The sequence below is a fragment of the Heterocephalus glaber genome, unplaced genomic scaffold (assembly GCF_053883595.1).
Source record: "Heterocephalus glaber isolate CG9 unplaced genomic scaffold, H.glaber_assembly_v1.0 deba00000347, whole genome shotgun sequence".
Lineage (NCBI taxonomy): Eukaryota > Metazoa > Chordata > Mammalia > Rodentia > Bathyergidae > Heterocephalus > Heterocephalus glaber.
In genome coordinates, this window is record NW_028258143.1 from 29,342,244 (window position 1) to 29,361,600 (window position 19,357).

The following is a 19,357-nucleotide window of genomic DNA, read 5'->3' on the forward strand; positions in this document are numbered from 1 at the left end:
GTATTAAAAAAAAAAAAAAAGATTTGGATCAATTTCATTAGAGTTTGAGGAGTAGTGGGATTAAATCTTCTCTAAATTTCTTGCAGAATTTAGCAGTGAATCCTTCAGGACCAGGCTTTTCTTTGGTGGTAGTTTTTAAATTACTTCTTCAATTTCATTGATTGATATTGGGTTACTTGGAATTTTTCTATCTTCTTGATTCTGGTTTGGTAATTCATATGTTCCTAGGAATCTGTCCATTTCTTCTGAGTTTTCCATCTTATTAGAATACAGGTTCTAAAAGTAGTTACTAATGATCTTCTGAATTTCTGCAGGTTCTGTTGTGATTTTCATTTCTAATTGCATGGATTTGGGTCCTGTTTTGATGAGATTGGCTAAGAGTTTGTCTATTTTATTTAATCTTTCAAAGAACCAACACTTTGATTCATTGATTCTTTGTATTGTTTTCTTAGTCTCAATTACATTAATTTCTACTCTCATCTTTATAATTTCCTTCCTCATATGAGCTTTGGGTTTAACGTGCTCTTCTTTTTCTATAGCCTTGAGGTTCAATGTTAGGTTGTTTATTTGTGCTCACTCTGTTTTTCTGATGTGGGAATTCACCACTATACATTTCCCTCATAGGACTGCTTTCACTGTGTCCCATAAGTTCTGGTACGTCATATTGGCATTATTGTTTAATTGTAGAAATTGTCTAATTTCTTCTTTAATTTCATCTGTGATTCATTGGTTGTTCAGGAGGGTATTATTTAATTTCCATGTGTTTATGTAGTTTTTGTCATTTCTTTTGCTGTTTATTTCCAATTTTACTGTACTATGATCTGATAATATGCATGGAATAATTTCAATTCCTTTGCATTTACTTAAGCATTTTTTATGAGTTAGTGTGTGGTCTACTTTATAGAAAGTCCTGTGTGCTGCTGAGAAGAATGTGTATTCTGTTTTGGGGTGACACACTCTGCAGATATCTACTAAGTCCATTTGTTCAAAGGTTTGGTTCAGCTCTGACATTTCATTGTTGATTTTTTTTTGTCTAGTTGATCTTTGTATTTGTGACAGTGGGGTATTGAGGCCCCTCATTACAGTGGTATTAGTGCCTATCTGATTTTTCATATCTAGTAGTGTTTGTTTTATATAATTGGTTGCTCTGGTATTTGGTGCATATATATCTATGATTGTCATCTCTTCCTCTTGGATTGTTCCCTTAACAAGTATGTAGTGACCTTGTCTCTTCTGATCAGTCTTGTCTTGAAATCTGCTTTGTCTGCAAATAGAGTAGCTACCCCTGCTTTTTTCTGGGTTCCCATTGCATGAAGTATTGTTTTCTATGCTTTGACCTTCAGTCTATGAGGAGTTTTGTTTGTTTGTTTGTTTGTTGTTTAGTTAATGTGTTTCTCATGTGCAGCATACTATTTGATCTTGTTTTTTTGATCCATTCTGCCAATCTGTTTCTTCCCCCGCCCCCCATTAAGTTTATTGGTACATTTTCAGTATAAAATACAGTTACATTCATCATTGGGATCTTGTACCATTACATGAGTTTCTTGGTTCTTTTTTTTCCCCTTCCCTTGCCCTCCCTTCACCCCCTCCACCCTTCCCTATGTGCAAAGACTTTGTTTCCATTTTTTTCATTTTCTCATATTTTTTCTTTTCCCTTTTTTCCTTTCCCCTACCCCTCCCACTTCCCCTACTCCTTTAGACCTTTACTTCCTGTTACACAATATCAATTATACATTTTAAAAATTACAATATCAAGATCTAGGAGACATTACCACAGATTTTACAGAATTTAAAAGGATATAAAAAGCATATTTCAAAAATCTTTTTTGAAATAAATTTGACAACTTCTAAGAAGTACCTTGGAAGACAAATTAATGAAACTAACTGTGGAGGAAATATAAAATTTGAATAGCACCTATTAAAGAAAGTATATTCCTAGCTTGAAAACCTACCTATATGACAACAGCAGGCTCATATACATTTTAACTGATAAATTATATCAAACAGTTAAAGCAGAAAAAAGAAGGAACACTTCTCCCCTCATTTTAGGAACTCAACATTGTGCTAATCCTAAAACTGGATAAAGATAATAGAAGAAAAAAGTATGAACATAGATAGAAATTTGTTTAACAAAACAAACTATTAGAAGTCAGATCCGGCAGGATGTAAAAAGTGGTTTTATTATAGGGATTGCAGTGTTGGTTCAGCATTGGAAGAACCAACCCCATAAGTCATCATTTTAACAGAGGAAAGGAAAAAGCCATATGATCCTGTCAGTAGTTGCAGAAAAAGTATTGGACTAAATTCTACAGCTGTTCATGGTAAAAGCTATCCAGAGACTAGAAGTAGAACAGAACCTTCTCAACAGATCAAAGACATGTACTCCATACTTTCAGCAAAAACGCCTTATATGAATGGAAAAGATACAATGCTTTCTCCCTAAGGTGGGGAACAAGGGCAGATATGCCTACTGTTCATCTGTCCATTAAACTTTGAAACATAGGCCCAAACCAAAATAGTCTGGCAATAAAAAGAAACAAATAGCATAGGATTGGCAAGGTAGAAGCAAAATCTTTGTATGTAGATGAAATGATCATCTACAGAGAAAATACTAAGAAATCCCTAGGAGCTCCTAGAACTTGTATTTGAATTTAGTGGGATTGGAAAACACAAGGTATATATAAAAATTCAGGTCTGTGTATACTTGCTATAAATGAAGAATTGGATATTGAAACTTAAAAGTTAAGTAGGAGTAAAAGGACCTAGAAAAGTAAAAGAAAAAAAAACAGTGTTTGAAGACATTTAGTACCTAATTTTAAGACTTCCTCTAAAGCTACAGTAATCAAGGCAGTGTTGGTGTAAGGAAAGACATATAGATCAATGGAATAAAACAGAGAATCTAGAAATAGAACCACACATATATGGTCCACTGAGTTTTGAAAGATTATTTAACATTAGCATTTTATTGAACATAAACTCAAGAGCAGAGAAAAAGATAGTGTTTTCAACAAATGGTACTAGAACACCTAGTATCTGTAAGTAAAAAATTAAAGAAGGTTGTTTTCTTTTAGGGCTTGAAAGATTTCAGGTCTGCTGTGATTCTGATGGGTTTTCCTTTATAAGTGATTTGTTTCTTTTCTCTAACAGCTTTTAATATGTCTTTGTGCTTATTTTCTGGAATCTTGACTATTATATGCTTTGGTGTAGGTTTTTTTTTCTGATCATGGCTAATTGGAGTTCTATATGTCTCACTTATCTGTATATCAGATTCCATGCTTGAGAAGTTTTCTGCTTGTGAACAGGTTCTTTATGTCCTTTATGCTATCTTGTGATTTTTCATTGATTCCAGTTAATCTTATGTTGTTCTTTGCACCATCTAGAAGTTGTTGGATTGATTTTTCATGGTCCCTTGCCATTTTTAAGAAGTCTTTCATTTGATGAGCACCAACCACAACCCTGTCTTCTAGGTCTGATATTCTATTTCCACACCAGTTGATTCTGCTGTGTATACTTTCGATAGTTTTTTTTTTGTTTTTTTTTGCTACTGGGGATTGAACTCAGGACCTTGCACTTTCGAGGCAGGCAGCAGAACCAGGGAGCTAAATCCCCAGCCCTTGATAGAATTTTTTTTTTTTTTGGTACCAGGGATTGAATTCGTGTCCTTGTGCTTGAGCAGCAGGCGGCAAAACCACTGAGCTAAACCACTGAGCTAAATCCCCGGCCCCCTTGATAGAATTTTTAATGTCCTGGATATCTGTTTGAATCTGGGTGTTTTTTGTTTGTTTTTGGGATTTTGTTTTGTTTTGTTGTTTCTGAGACAGAGTCTCACTGTGTAGCTCCAGCTAGCCATGAACTTGGAGCAGTCATCTCCTGCCTCTGCCTCTTGGGTGCTGGGATTACTGGCATGCACCACCATACCCAGCTTGAATCTATTTTATGGAATCCACTTCTTTCCTATGTTGGTCATTCAGGTTTTCATCACTTTCCTAAACTCTTCTATTTTTTTTTTTAATCTGTATCTACTCTAGATTTACTATGTCCTTCATTATGGTTCATCATCTCTTTAGTTATCTGTGTAATTATTTCTGATTTTTTTTTAGAGACTCATGCGTCTGTTTTGTTACTTCCACTGCTACCATTTCAGAGTTCAGCTGGGCGGCTTTTTATTTCTTCCACCTCAATGCTTCCTAGATTTGCCTTGGGTGAGCTAGAGGTCTGGGGTTGCATCTTGCTTCCATGTTTTCTCATTTTCTTTTTTTGTTATTCTTATTTATTTGTTTTCTGCATTGATGTTTGTAAATTGCCTATAGTAGCTAGCTTTATTGCTAATATAGAGACCTCTTTAGGAAATGATTACTTTTCAGAGCTGTCTTCTAGCTGTAACTGGCTCTTGGCCTTTGAGTCTGTCCCAGGGTCCTGCCTCTTCTGTTTATTTGGGATGAGCAGTTGTAGCCTGTTTGACCCAGCACCCAGTTCTTTGGTACTGTACTGTAGGATTGTTTATGTCCCACAGACAATGTAGGTATTGGCATACAAGGAATAATATACAAAGTGATAACCTTGGCTAAAGTAGTACAATCAGCAATAACAATAGCATCAAACACAGACTGGAAATGAAAATTGATAACTAACAATTTGCCACTTTTAACCATATGTACAAGATTTATAGTTATATAAAAAAAACTAAGACAAGTCAGAAAATTATATACAGTAAACATCCACTCAATAAAGAAGTTTTACCCTGAGGGGACAAAGTTAAAAGGAAGAAGGGGAAAAATAGAGAAATAAAAGAAGAAAAAGGGATTAGAAGCAAAGCTAAAGAACAGAGGAAGATTACCCAAGCTTCAGGAAACTAGTGAAGAAGACAGAAGGGAAGGAAAGCACGAAAAAACAAAAACAGGGATGAAACAAAACAAAAACACTACAAACAGTATTCACCCTCACAAAGAAATAAAAACAATCAAAGAAAAAAGAAACTCCAAGTGAGCAAAAACAAATAACAACAACACAAACCCAAAAGCAAAGAAAAAACAAAAAGCAAAGAAAGCTAGGCATGGTGGCACATGCCTGTAATCCCAGCAATGCTGAGGCAGGAGGATTGCTGTGAGTTCAAGACCAGCTTGGGCTACATAGTGAGTTCCAGGCCAGTCTGAACTACACCGTGATACTCTGTTGCAAAACAAACAAACAAACAAGCAAAGGAAAAAATGAAAGAAGTTTCTCTGTGATTTCAAGCTTGTGGTTATCTTTTGGGGTCTATAGGGTTGTGGCAGTGTCCAATTCAAGGTGTGACTCTGCTCTTGACAAAGGAGGCTATCAGAGCCCAGATCTGTGCTGGATAATCCCAGCAAATTGGCAGTAGGATTAGGGTGCAGTGTTGGATAATCTCAGTAAATTGCCAGTAAGATTAGGGAATGGTATTGGTTCTGGGACTTTCAAATCCACAGAAATTTAGGCTGAAACTGACATCTGGTTTTGCAGTTGGGGCCTGAGTCATTTAGTTTATAACCCTCTGGGTGTCACTTGCTAGCCCCCTGTGGTTCCGTGTCTGTGGATGAGTCCTGTGATCATCCCTTACCCATTCATTGTGGTAGTTTAACCCTGGGAACCTTGAGATGAAGCTGATCGAGGTTGTTCTGAGTCCTGGACTTAGTGGGCCTCTTCCTGAAATGGTGCCTGACCAAGCACTCTCCAGGGAACATGGCAGTCACTTGGACAGGAGTCACTCACCAGCTGTTGTAGCATACACCATCCACTGCTCTGTTCCACTGATGCATTTCTCCCTGAAGGCCCCTGGAATTGCCTGTTTTCACTGTGTCTCTGTAGATTCAATCTTCCTTTCTCATGCCTTGAGCCAGCAGCCAGAGAGAAAGTCCAGATTGCTTCTTCCTTTTTCTTCATTGTGGTCTGTCTCTTCAATGTCTCTGTAGACTCCAATTTCCCTTTCAGGTCCTTCCTCAGTCCCAGGGATCCACCTCTCTCCCTTCCTTCCTCAAGTTGTTTTCCAATGTCTGTATCGCAAATTCTGGAGAGGCTGATTTGTTGCTGCTTCCAGCTCTTCCACAGTCCCAGAAGTTCATGGTTGATCTTTGTCTCAGTTCTGGTTCTGTGAGGTGACTCTGAAGAAGTCATTATCACTTGATGGGTAATGCAGTCCTCATGAGATAACAGCCCTGCTTACTGGGCAGCCTCCATTTCTGTCATGGAGCAATTGCTCCCTTTAGGGGGACAGTCTCATCCTGGGGCAATCTATCTGCTTTTCCTTGAATCCAAGGATACTTAAGCTTTAGAATAATGACTGGAGACCTCCAGGAACCACTCAAAGAGGTCTGGAATAGGACTTTGTAAAAGCTGGCAGTTGAATGTCCCTGCAAATCTTGAGACTACTTTAGTTATTCTTGGTGTCTTTAATCAGGAAGTTATAAAATAGGCTAGGTAAATTTAAAGCTTGTATTGCCAGTTTTTAGAGACACTCCTTAAGTGATTAACATGCCTACATGAAGAGTTGAGGAGGAATCTTACCCAAAGTTGTAGGTCATAAAAGAGACAGGTGAAAATGAAGGTTCCAAACTTTATCCTGCTTTTAGTTAACCACAGGAGAGCTGTAGGACCAAGTGAAGAGTCTGTGCTTTTTAGCAAGAGCAACCTTTAAGCCCCTAACTGAGCACTTGGCTTCCCCAGGGCCATGAGCATCATTTTTAAGCTCACTTCTCTCTGTGGTCTGTCTACATTGGCAGATTATTTAAAGAGCCTGTGTTTGTAAAATCACCTGCATGCAGCACGTGTTCACAGGAGCCTGTGACTACCAGGACAAGTTTGCTAGTCTAACTGCTTTGCTGCCATAGCAATTGTGGATCTTTCAATCATGATTTTTTCAAAAGGTTATATTTTTAGAGGAAACAATTTTTTGTGGGATTTGCATAAAAATAGTACAAGAGGGAAAACAAAATTGACCAGAAGTTGAAGTGGGGTAAAGTGATTGTGGGAGTTCATTTTGTAAACTTTAAAGTGTAGAAATCATTCTCAGAGGTCTTTCAAAAATGCAGACTCTAATTCAGAAGCACTAGATGGAGTCTGGGAATCTTCCTTTAGGGCCAGGTGACAGACATTGTTGGGCTGTGGGCCACACTTTTATGAGCAAGACATTAAGTCATCTTATTCATTCATTTGTATTTATGGAGCATTATGTCCCTGGAATGTTCCAGATTCTACTGTGCCAAAGATCTTGTAGCCAAGAAGGGAAGAAAAGATAAACACACCAATAACTTGGATACCACGAACAATATGAGAATTACAGGGGACTTCAGGGCACATGGGGTGGGATTTCTGCATGGGGAAAGGGTGTTCCTATCAGATTGGCCCAGAAAGTGGGCCAGAGGTGGGTTTGCAGGACAGTTGAGAAGCCTTTCCATGCACTCATGTACCCACGTGCCCTCTTGGCAGCGGTGAGTCTGGGGCTGGGAAGACGGAGACCACCAAGCTCATCCTGCAGTTCCTAGCCACTGTCAGTGGCCAGCATTCATGGATTGAACAGCAGGTCCTGGAGGCCAATCCCATATTGGAAGGTAAGTGGTAACTCTGGGGATGTGCCCTCCCCACCACCTGTTTTTTTTTTTTTGGTACTGGGGTTCGAACTCAGGACCTTGCACTTGCGAGGCAGGCGGCGGCACCACTGAGCTAAATCCTGGCCCCCCACTACCTCTTGATAGGGGCCTTCCTGTAGGAAGTGGCCATTGAGAGGGACAGGATAAATCACAGACCTGCAAGCAAGGAGGGTGGTGGACAGGAGTATGGGGCTCCCAGGAAGCATGCGGGAGACCGACCAACTGATGATTTTATAAGCTTTCACTGTGTGTTTGCCACAGAATGTAAGAAGCTTTCCTCTTAAAAGGGGCTCTGAGATAAGATCAAATTGGGAAACACTGGTCGTGCTCATTCAGGTCCCCTGAGAAGTGGTTCCTGAGCTATGTACAATTAGGACTGCAAGGGGCTTATTGATGGGATGATCTTTGCAGAAGAAGCTAAAGGAGGAGGAAGCAGTAATGGGCAGGGCAAGACTTCAGACTGGGATGCTGATTGGACACTTCTGAGAGGACACTTCAGGGGAAGAAGAAGTAGGCAGGGGAGATTCTAACTGGAAGCCTCACGTTTGGTTTGCTATTCAGCTTTGCTATCTTGTAATTCTTCCTAACACAGTTGCATTTTGTGGTGGGCCTGCAATCTTGGCCAACCCGGTGATGGGCTCTAGATCACCCTACCCCTCTGAGGAGTCCTACATAGCTCCGCATGTCTGGGGTTCAGTTCCTGGTGGGGATGGCCGATAAACTCATGACCTTATTCCTGAGCCTGTCAGCTGTTGGTCAGCACAATCTCTCTTGTTTCTTTATGAATGAGATATGCTTTATGTACAATAAAAACTTACCTTTTCTGTGTAGTCCTATAATTCCCCATCATAATTATGAAATAGGATGTCTTCATCTCCAATAACTTTCCTCAGGTCCCTTTGTAGTGAACCCATCGTCCCAATCCCAGGGCCTGGCAACTATTGATTTGTCTCCCCACCCCCTTAAGTTCTGTCTGTTTCAGAATCAGAATCATTGAGTCAGTAGCCTTTGCATCTGGCTACTTTCATTAGTGGAATTCACTTGGGATTCTTCCATGCTATTGTCCATATCCTCAACTCATTCCTTTCTAAAGCTGAGCAGAATTCCCTTATGTGGAGATACCATAGTTCATCTATTCACCAACTGAAGGACATCTGGCTGGTCTATAGTTCTTAGCAATGGTGAATAGAGCCTTTATAAACAGTTGTTTACATAGATTTTTGTGTGGACACATTTTTTTTCTCTTGGATAAATATTCAGGAGTGAAATTGCTGGCTCAATGGTGAGTGAGCCATTGAGCTTGGTCAGAAACTGTGGAGGTTTCCAGAGTTGCCGTCCCATTTTGCATTCCCACCTGAAGAGGATGAGCATACTTGTTCTGGCCTGGCTGGCACCTGACGCTGTCCAGGCTATTGGACGATAACTGGATCGATGTCCTTATGACTATGTGGCCAGGTGCAATTTGAAAGTCCTTGGCAGAAGTGCTAGTCACAGGTGTAGGTTGGTAAGACCCTTCAGGGGTTCTTATAACAGTGCTCATTATAGGCCTATGTGTACAAGAGCCCTCCCTTCATGTTCTGGCTTCATTAATTATTTGGTTAGGGTTTGACACGAGTGACATCATTTTGATTCTGACAACTTTCACAGCACACAGAGACATAATGTAAAATCTTTCTTACTGTGAGTCATATTAGAAAAGCCTTCGGCAATAGCTCTGCAAGAGGCACTTTGGATCATGCTACAACCCAGACACCTCCCACTCTGACCACCTCACCCACTTGCTGGCTGTGCCAGCTCTTGTTGCTCCTGAGCAAGCTCACTCTCTTCATCCCAATCTCAACCTGCAGCCTGGGCCTCTCTCTAAAGTCCAGATCAGCTCCCTTGATCTGCCTTCCTGCTTCCCTCAGCACCTGCAGAATGAATACCCAGTTCCTGATCCTGTTGGGAATATGCCCCCAGACTCAATTTGTTGATGCTGATGATAAAGCACTCAGACAACAAAACATCTTGACAAGGTCAGGTTGTTTTACTTCTGCAAAAGGGCGAGAGTACACTCTAGCATGAGGTAGCAGGTGCCCAGAGATGCAACAGAAGGTTCTTTTTATTTCCTAACACATGAGAAGCAGCTGACTTTCTCCCCATTGACTGGTCTGAAATTCACAGTCTATCCTCATTGGCTAGTTTAAGTGGCGTGAGGGGAGGGGAGAGTGGGGTATGGGGAACTGAAACCCTTGGCTGTTGATAAACTATCTTTGGTGGTCAGTAGTGTTCCCAGTATCTAAGCTGAGCAGACATTTCCTTAACCCTGGGGTAAGGGGCATAAGGGGTGGTGACCTGCCCTCATGTCGACTAGAGTTTAAGGTGGAGGTGCTCCTGTTTATATCCTTTGGTAGAAAATCCATGATTTCTCACAATCCTGGCATTCAGGTCTTGGTGCCAGCTGCTCTCTGCCACTGACCAGCTCTGTCCACCTCCTGTCTCCTGTCCCACACTGGTTCAGTTTCTACCCCATAACCCCCCACCCCGACCTCCAAGCTTGTCCAACACTTTTCCTTCTTCTCAGTATCCCCCAGGCTGCCTTTGCTAACCAGGACAATCTGTCCCATCCTTCTGTTCTGCACTCGCTCCTGCTCTGTGAGACCTACCTGATGATCCCTCTAAAAGTGAGTTTTCTCCTCTGTTGTTATTATGGGCCTTGCCCACTCACTCAGCCTTTGGAAATGCCAAGACGGTCCACAATGACAACTCCAGCCGCTTCGGGAAGTACATCGACATCTACATCAACCCCAGTGGTGTGATTGAGGGCGCACGGATCGAGCAGTTCCTCCTGGAGAAGTCCCGGGTCTGCCACCAGGTGAGGCCTGGCAGCCCAGGGAGGCTCCTGAGAGCCAGTGTCCCCTGCCTCACCCTCTCCTCCTTCTACCCTGGGGACCTCCTTGGTTTTCCAGCAAAGGATTTGCTCAGTTTCGAATTTTCATCCATTTAATTTTCATTATTCTTTAGTGCATACCTTGCCTCACCTTTGTTAGAATTAATTTGGAGGCTGGGCCATTCCGACACATCTGGATGGAGGTGGTCGTCACTCTGTGAGGCTGTAGTCCCTAACATGGGTATGCACAGGAGCAAAAAGGCCAACAGGGGGCCTGGCTGTTGGTGAGGAGCGCTCCTCACAAGCTGGGCATGCTGGAGAAGGACGTTCACATCAGTGGCCGCCCTACCCTGTCCCAGGCCAGGCAGCTCTCATTTGGCCTTCACAACAGCTGGGAGAGCTGGGTCTCCCCACCTGCCATGCCCCAGTGTATAGATGCAGAAATGAGTGCCAGGGCTGTACGTGGCAGAGTCTCCCTGACACCAGGCCTTGTCCTTCCCAGAAGCCCACACTTCTGGTAGAATTTATCACCCAGAGAGGTACCCAAGAATGGATAGGAAGCACCTAAGCAGATTAGAGACAAGCCTTGTCCACGATAAGAAAAAGATTAGAAAACTTTGGCATGGACTAGGGGTGTAGCTCAGTGGTAGACCATGTGCTCTGGGTTTGATCTCCAGAAACACACACACACACACACACACACACACACACACACACACACACATTAAGGCATATTTATATTGCGGGATGCTGAGTAGAATTCAAAAAGAGGGGTCTGTATATGTCAATGTGTAGAGATCACCCAAAATCAGATGAATAGAGCCTGGGCTACATAGTGAGACCCTGTCTCAAAATTTAAAAAAAAAAAAAAGGGATGAGGATGTAGCTCAGCAGTACAGTTTAAAAAACAAAGACTCCGTTGCCCTATGAAAGCCCATGGCTGTCAGATCTCCATGGGGTCACTAACTTACTGCAAAGCATGTGGCATTGTGAGTCAGAGAGCCCCATGTGGCTTTGGGCAGCTTCAGCGCTGGGAGGGGCACTCAAGAGGCAAGAAACAAGGTACAGAATGAACCTGCCCAGAACAAGGATAGCAGCCAGGCCAGGCCTCCCTTGGGTCAATGCCAGAGCCACACCTGGAGGGGAGACCTTAAAGGTAAACCTGGGCTGGTGCTGGGGCTCAGGGCCTGCAAGGGATTGGCTTATGTGTCTCAGACACCCTCTCTCCCAGGCCCTGGAGGAACGAAACTACCACATCTTCTACTGCATGCTCATGGGGATGAGTGAGGCAGAGAAGAAGCTGTTGGACTTGGGGACACCCTCCGAGTACCACTACCTGACCATGGTGAGCCCCCCGCCCCATCTACTCCTCAACTATGAGCAGAGAGAGGAAACAGGCCAGTGCCTGCTCAGACATTCCCGACTCTAGTGGGCCTCTGAGGCAGGGCTAAGGGTCCACTTTCCCTTCTGCTCCAGCTCCTTTTGTATTTGGAATCTTTGTGCCTACCAGGGGCCTCCTCCTTCCTTTGTGGTGAGTTTACCCTGGGTTCCCAGTGGTCCTCCCGACACACCTCATCTTCCTTTTTCCCCTCTGGACTGACTGACAGAGGGCTCCTAGGAGCTGGGTCTCAGGCAGTCATCCACATGCCTCCTGCATCTGTCCTGGCAGGTGCCCCAAGGCATATGGCTCTAGGAAAGCTAGGGCCTTCCTGTCCCTGCCTCTGGGACAGGATGGCACAGGGAGCCACATGCTCACAGTGGCTGACAAGAGAGTAAAAAGTCTTACCCTGTAGGTCTCTGTCCAGTGGTCACTGCCACAAACCTTCCTCAGCCCTTGCCTGGACTGTGGTGGTGCTTTCCTCAGGGCTCCCCTGTTGCCATCCCTGACAGCCAAAGGACAACTCTGATGACCTCCCATCTCTCAGTAGAAGTCCAAGCTCCTCAGTTCCCGGGTCCCTCCCAGGACCCTTCCCTCTGACACCACTCCCATCCAATTCTGACTCCAGCCCCTTGCACCCTTGCTCCCACCATTATCCACCCCATGTAGCTGTGAGGATTAGTGTGCAAGGCCAGCTGAGGCACCTGTCATAGCCTGGGATATTGTTACTTGCCTCCTGCTGGCTCCTGTTGGATGTGCAAAGCCTGGAGCAGGTCTGGGCTCACTGAGACCGAGTTTCCAGTGGGTAATCCAGGTCCTGGCCTGTGGTGATCTGTGGGAAGTGTTTGTCAGAGGAACAAGCCTGCAGCATTCCCTGGAGACAGACAAGGCAGGTTTAAGCATGGATGGATGACCCACAGAGGCTCAGCGAGGTCACGCGGTGGCCAAGTGCTGCTGCTGGTGGCCCAGGCATACTATGTCATGGTGCCATGGCTCTGCCTTGGAAGGACTCCTTTTTCTGGGCTTCCACTTGGCTGTGGCCTTTCGGGGTCCACCTAGAGCCGGTGAAGAGTGATTTCCCAGAGACCTTAGCTGAGTCCTTCGGGGTCTTAGCTTTTCTGGCCCTGATGAAGTAGGGGGGACTGGGGTAACCCTGTTACCTGAAGTGCTCTGTTTTACAGGGAAACTGCACAACTGTCAAGGGGCTCAATGATACCATGGACTATGCTCACATCCGCTCAGCCATGAAGATCCTCCTGTTCTCCGACTCCGAGAACTGGGACATCAGCAAATTGCTGGCAGCCATTCTCCACCTGGGAAACATAGAGTTTATGGGTAATGCTACTTCTGTCCTCGCTACATCCAAGGAGAAAGAGTGGGGGACTGGGACATCAGGAGGAAGAAGTCTCTGGGGGTTCACACTGGCCCAAGGGTCATGTGGCCCAACCTGGTCCTGGGAAATTATATCTGAAAAATGAAGCTATAATTTTGGAGGCCACATGGCAAGGGAAAGATATCAAAGTTTAGAGCCCTAGAAAAGTGAAGAGTCAAGTCAGTCACCCCCTTCTTTTTGCCAGGAGCCCAAAGTGCTATGCCTTCAGTTTCAAAGTGAACCAGAGTAAACAATATATGTACAAACTGTGAAAGTCCCCAAGCACCTGATGGAATTACTGGCAATAATGAGGAAGGCACCTGCAACCTAGATTCTTAATGATTCCTTCCAATAATTTTTCAAACACAATGTCTAGCATGCAGCCAAAAATAAATAGGAACAGGAGAATAAGGTATCATGAGCAAGAACCATCAGAAATGCTAAACAATAGAAATAGATCCACAAAAGTTTTAGGTATTGGAATTATTGGATACAGGTCACAGAATATCTCTGCTTGCTGTGTTCCAGAAAAGAAAAGGCCATGCTGGAAAATGTAGACAGGGAACTGAAAACTCTAAAAAGTGGCATTAAGCCTGGGATTTAGCTCAGTGGTTCTACTGCCTGCCTCACAAGTGCAAGGTCCCGAGTTCAATCTCCAGTACCAAATAAATAAAAATAAAAAGTGTCATTACATGTTTTAAAAGGAACTACATACAAATGCTAACATTAAAAAAACTAAGAACTCATTGGAAAGGTTTAGCACCTGAGGGAATGTGTGAGCTTGAGGAAGTCACAAGAAACTAGGGAGAGGCAAAAAGAAGGCAAATAGAAAAGAGAAGGGAGGAAACCTACAGGATGCAGTGAGAAGATGAAGCAAAGCTCTCATTGGAGTTCTAATGGAAAAGAAAGGCAGTGTTTGGAGAGATTGTGGCTTGTTCTAGACAGCAACTCACAGAGCACTGGGGAAAGACAGATTTTTCAGGAAACTGATTTGGACTGGAGGATATCCATATGGAAAACAGGAGCTTGGGCCACGACCTCACATCATATGGGAACACTGACTCCAGGTGAAGGGAGAGAGGGCTACCATCATCTATCAGCCAAACCCAGCTCTCCTGCGATGCTGACCAGAGGGTCGCTGAGCAGGAAGAGTATCAGAAACTGATCTCGAGGAAGTGACCGAGCACAGGAGAACGCAGGCAGTGAGGTCACATGAAACATAACACTTAGCACAGGTAGAACTAAATGGTAGAGGGGACTATGTTTTTCCACAAAAGCTGAAAAATGTGGGTCACCTCTAGGGGAAGGAACACTGTCTTCACAAGAAAAGACAGCAGAGGGCTTTGGTGCTGCCAAGTTCTATTTGGCTTTACTGTTACATGATGTTGACTTTATTTTTCACAGCACACCTTTGTGTTCAAGGCACTTTTTTATCTGTATGTTTTATCTTACAATTTTTTAAGTTTAAAAAAGAACAATAAACCACACCTGTATCCTTCCCATCCTGGAAGTCCTAAGGTGGATGCTGGCTCAAAGAGGAGGACATGGCAGTGGAGAGGTGGTCAGAGAATATTCATTCGACTGAATGAACAAACTAATGCCCAGGTTTCTATGAACAGTGGAGGGGGTGAGGGGGCTGGTGCTCATCTCATGTAACAGATCCTGTTGGCCCTGCCAGCCCCATGCCTACTGGGCATCCTAGTTCAGTCCTCTCCCTCCAGATGAGCCCGAGGTTCCTCCAGCTTCCCTTTGACCCAGAGCCCTGAGCTCACCAGGCAGAGGAAGCCGTAGTCTGTGCCACTCATGCACAGCTGAGGTTCTCGTGATGAGCAGTCACAGGGAACATTCACACCTCCATGAAGAGGTCGGGGAATGAAGAGGCCATGGCTCACTCCCAGGGATAGTTCCTGCTGAGATGTAGATTAGGGGCTGCCACAGGCCTCAGCCTTCCAGGGTTCCTGCTCAGGGTTGCTGCTCCTCTTTCTAGCTGCCATCTTTGAGAACCTGGACTCCTCTGAAGTGATGGAGACACCCACCTTTCCCATCGTGGTGAAGTTGCTGGAGGTAGTAAGCCGTCGTGTCTGCTAGCTCTCTCTTGGTTTTTGTTTGTTTGCTTCCTTGTTCTTGCAGTACTGAGGTCTTTACACTGAGTTACATCCCCAACCTGTTTTTATTTTAAAATTTTGAAACAGAGTCTCACTAAATTGCTCAGGCTGGGCTTGAATTTGTGATCCTCCTGCTTCAACTTCCTAGGATTACAGGCGTGTACCACACACTCAGCTTCGCCATTTTTGTGAGAAGCACTGGGGGCCTGAGTTAATAGATCCTGGCCTTGTGATCTTGCCCAGGCCCCCATCTCAGCCTCCCCTTGCTCTCCTCGGTTGTCACTCTGCCTCTGTGCCCTTCTGCACACTACAGGACCTGGAGGGAAGCACTGTGAGCTGATCATTAACACAGCAGTGTAGCTATACTGAGTGCTTCTTCCCTGTTCCCGTGCCCTCTCTTGTCCCTCAGTGTCCCTACGCTCAGCACCTCACTCTACCCCATCAAGTCCTTCAGCTTCCTGCCCCACCGTGTGTCCTTGTCCCCCAGGACTTCTCTGTAAGTTGTGCTTCTCTAGGAAAGTGGCCTGTGCCAATGTTTCTGGTTCATTCCATCAGCCATCCACATCCCTGGGAGGGAGGGCAGCAGCTCTGGGTGGAGACATTTGCCCTACGGATAGTTTTCTGAGAAATTAATAGAACCAGAAGCAAAACCACAAGCATATTTTACTGTTAATGTTCATTTGGTTAAGTGTACTGTCTTAGTCCATCTTTGTTGCTATAACACAATACTTGATTCTGGGTAACTTACAGAGAACAGTGGGTTATTAAGCTCACAGTTCTGGAGGCTGAAAGAACAAGGACACGGCTCCAGAGTCTGCTTGGGTCTGACAAGGGCCTTCCCACTACATTAAAGCATGGTAGAGGCATCAGACATCCACATAGAGCAACTGTACCAGAGAGCTGCTTTGGTAGTAAAACCACTTCCTAGAGAACCCAGTGACCTGGTCACCTGAGTCCATTTCTGAGGGTAGAGCCCTCATGCTTCCCCAAGCCCCACCTTCAAATACTGTAAACATATGAGTTTGGGGAGTGAGTTTCCATCACAGGAACTTTTGGGGACACATTCACACCACCACAGGTACTCAGGAAGTTTGGGTTTTGCTGGCTTAGTCTTCCCCTCCTGGTGGGGAGGGCCTGGCCCATCAGACTCCTCTTGGTCCTTAGGTCTTCAGCCTCCAGTGGGGGTGATTTGGGTTGGCCTCAGAGCCCTCCCTGTTCCAGCCAATTTCCTGGACCCTAGGGACCATGCTAGGCCCCACTGACCATTCACCCTTCCTGAGTGCTCTGTGCCCCAGCACTGCCAGGACCTGGCTATGTCCCCAACTCACCTGGCCCTGGTCAAAGGGCTACCCACCACCAGGTCCTAGGCATGGGTGTCTGGTCATAAGACACAGCAGGAACCTGCTCCACAGGCAGGTACAGCCCTACCTTCCTTCCAAGGTGGAGCACCAGCCACTCCGGGACTGTCTGATCAAGCACACCATCCTCATCCGAGGGGAGTATGTCACCAGGCCCCTGAACATCGGCCAGGCCTCTGACCGCAGGGACGCCTTTGTCAAGGTACTGGGCCTGCTTTCCACCCTGTTGGTATAGAGCAGGAAAGAAAAAACATGGGTGGGCAGGTCCAGCTCTGCCAGTCACCTACTGGTGTCCAAGATTCCCATCCTCCCTGGTGTTGTTTTCTTGCCTTTAAAGCAGGAATAACATCCCTCAGTGAGTCTGTCATATCTGATTGGCAACCAGCCTTTCCGGGTGAAGTTGGAGAAAGGGCAGCTTCTCCTGTGCCTCAAAGCCCAAGGGCTTTACCCCATGTCTCCCAGGGCATCTATGGGCATCTCTTCCTATGGATCGTCAAGAAGATCAATGCTGTGGTCTTCACACCACCAGCCCAGGACCCCAAAATTGTGCGAAGAGCCATCGGCCTCCTGGATATATTTGGCTTTGAAAATTTCCAGAACAATAGGTATGAAGATCTCAGTCCACCTGCTTTCAGAAAATGGAAACACTGTGATTTCCCTCTAACTGAGCAAGCTGGAGGGAAGCCACCCCATCTCGCATCCTACCCACCCCCCTTGCTGCCAGACTAGGAGCTGGGGCCTGTCATTTTCACTCATGATGCCAGGCTGTGAGCCAGCAAGACAAGTCTTTCTGTATGAGATGCCTGTGTGCATCCCTCAGCACCTCCAGTGTGTCCAGGGGAGGCCATGTTGCTGAAAGCCAGCCCCCAGAGCCAGGCTGAAGCCCCAGCATTTGCCACCATTCTTTTTTTTTGGTACCAGGGATCGAACTCGGGTCCTTGCACCTGCACAGCAGGCGGTGAAACCACTGAGCTAAATCCCTGGCCCTTTGCCACCGTTCTTAAGCCATCAGCTCTCCTCATTAACCAGAGTGATTTATGACATGAGGTCAGGGTGGCAATGGGAATCCATAACATTGATTCCACTGGGGGCATTTGTAGCCACCATCCCTGACTTTGGAGTTTGGAGCGGGTAAGGTAAGGCAGGACGGCTCTGACCCAGTGTCCAGTGTGACTAGAAGCTGAAGAGCTGTGGCCAGAAGGCAGATGTGATTGTGACCAAGCTAGGAGTGGAGTAGACAAGGGGGAAGGACCAGACAGGGAAGCCAAACCTGGGCAGATGATGTCCTAGCATTATCAGGGCTTAGGTGGTCAAATGGGAAGTGAGGGTTCTGGGACATACAGGCAGGAAGCACTCAGGATGTAGCCAGCTTGCCTGAGCCTGGTTCATTTAAAGGACTGGGCAAGACAGAGCCCAGCCCACTGGTTCCAAGAAGTCAAGGCCTCTGGCCACTGTCGAAAGAGCCAAAGGGATAACCTGACGTTGCCATGCCCCTGCCCAGGACCTATCTCCAGCCCAAAGTTGGCCTTAGGACATATTTAGATTCCCCCTATCCACCAGGGTCAATGAGTCAGAAGCCACTCTCAAGTGCAAACACACCAGGATCTCAGCCAGCTGGGCCAGCTAAGGGCAGGGAAGAGGCCTACTCACTATTGTCAGTGGGGAGGGAGCAGACCTAAGCCTTAATTGTGTGGAAACACAAAGGCAGAGTAGACTCAAGTGGTTTCTGCCCTAGGGGAAAGGGACAGGTAAGCAGACCAACCATATCTGTGGACACCTTAGATAAGGATGGGTGGTTCTAGGGATCAAGCCAAACGTGCAGGAACCCCTCCCTGATGAAAGGCCATCAGTGGTCAGCAGCTGTGATGAGGCTGCACCCTGGGGGTTTGGGCAGGAGGTGCTGTGGGGCACTGGGTCTCCATTTGGTTATGACTTCTGCAAGTGTTCAGGGAGCCCCTCCAAGCAGTGTGCTTGGCCCGGGGGACCTGGACCTGTTCCCTCATCCCCTGGGTTAACAGACATTGAACAAGCGGTTTCAGGAGCAATGAGGTCTTGCCCAAATAGGTGACCACCCTGAGGAGGAATCATAAAGAAAGAAAGCAGACTCTGGCAGGAAAGAACTTAGTAGTAGTAAAGAATGGGAGCACTCAGGATACAGCAAGAATTCCAGTCCAGATACAGGACCTGCCAGATTCCTGTGCTACCAAGTTCGAATCCCAGCCCCGCTGGTGGACCACTAAGATCTGAGGCTTGGATCCCCAGGTGGTCATGGTGAACTCATCCTAGAAGCTGTTGAACAACACATTCCAGCCTTGTACTTGGTGGCTGTAGCAATTGACTTCTCCTTGTTGGACAAAATATCTGACACCCACAACTTAAGAGAAGTTTGTTTGGCTCCCTGTTTCAAAGGGTTTCAGTCTGTGATTGGCTGGTCCAAGGCAGAAATGGCAAGGTGGAAGGACCCGAGGAGGCTCAAGCCATAGAAACCAGGAAGCAGAAAGAAAGCAAGAGAACCAGAGGAAGAGAAAGGCCTAGGGGATAAAAATGCATCCTCCAGGCCACATCCCCAGTGACCCACCTTCTCCAACCAGGGCCACCTCACCGCACATTCAGTCACACACTCATGAATGGATTTATCCATTGATGAGCATAGCACCCCCAGGACCCAATT

At 45.5% G+C, this 19,357-nt stretch overlaps 1 protein-coding gene across 8 annotated transcripts in view; it reads left to right on the forward strand.

Annotated features, from left to right (window-relative positions):
* The window catches only part of Myo7b (myosin VIIB), a 100,433-nt gene that overhangs the window by 38,725 nt on the left and 42,351 nt on the right, over positions 1-19,357 (forward strand). For all 8 annotated transcript variants that reach the window (XM_087198501.1, XM_087198486.1, XM_021266307.2 and 5 more), the window contains 7 exons: positions 7,444-7,565; positions 10,316-10,458; positions 11,705-11,818; positions 13,033-13,186; positions 15,211-15,287; positions 16,769-16,888; positions 17,149-17,291. In XM_087198501.1, the coding sequence (XP_087054627.1) occupies positions 7,444-7,565; positions 10,316-10,458; positions 11,705-11,818; positions 13,033-13,186; positions 15,211-15,287; positions 16,769-16,888; positions 17,149-17,291 (873 nt within the window). The remainder of the gene's footprint in view (positions 1-7,443; positions 7,566-10,315; positions 10,459-11,704; positions 11,819-13,032; positions 13,187-15,210; positions 15,288-16,768; positions 16,889-17,148; positions 17,292-19,357) is intronic.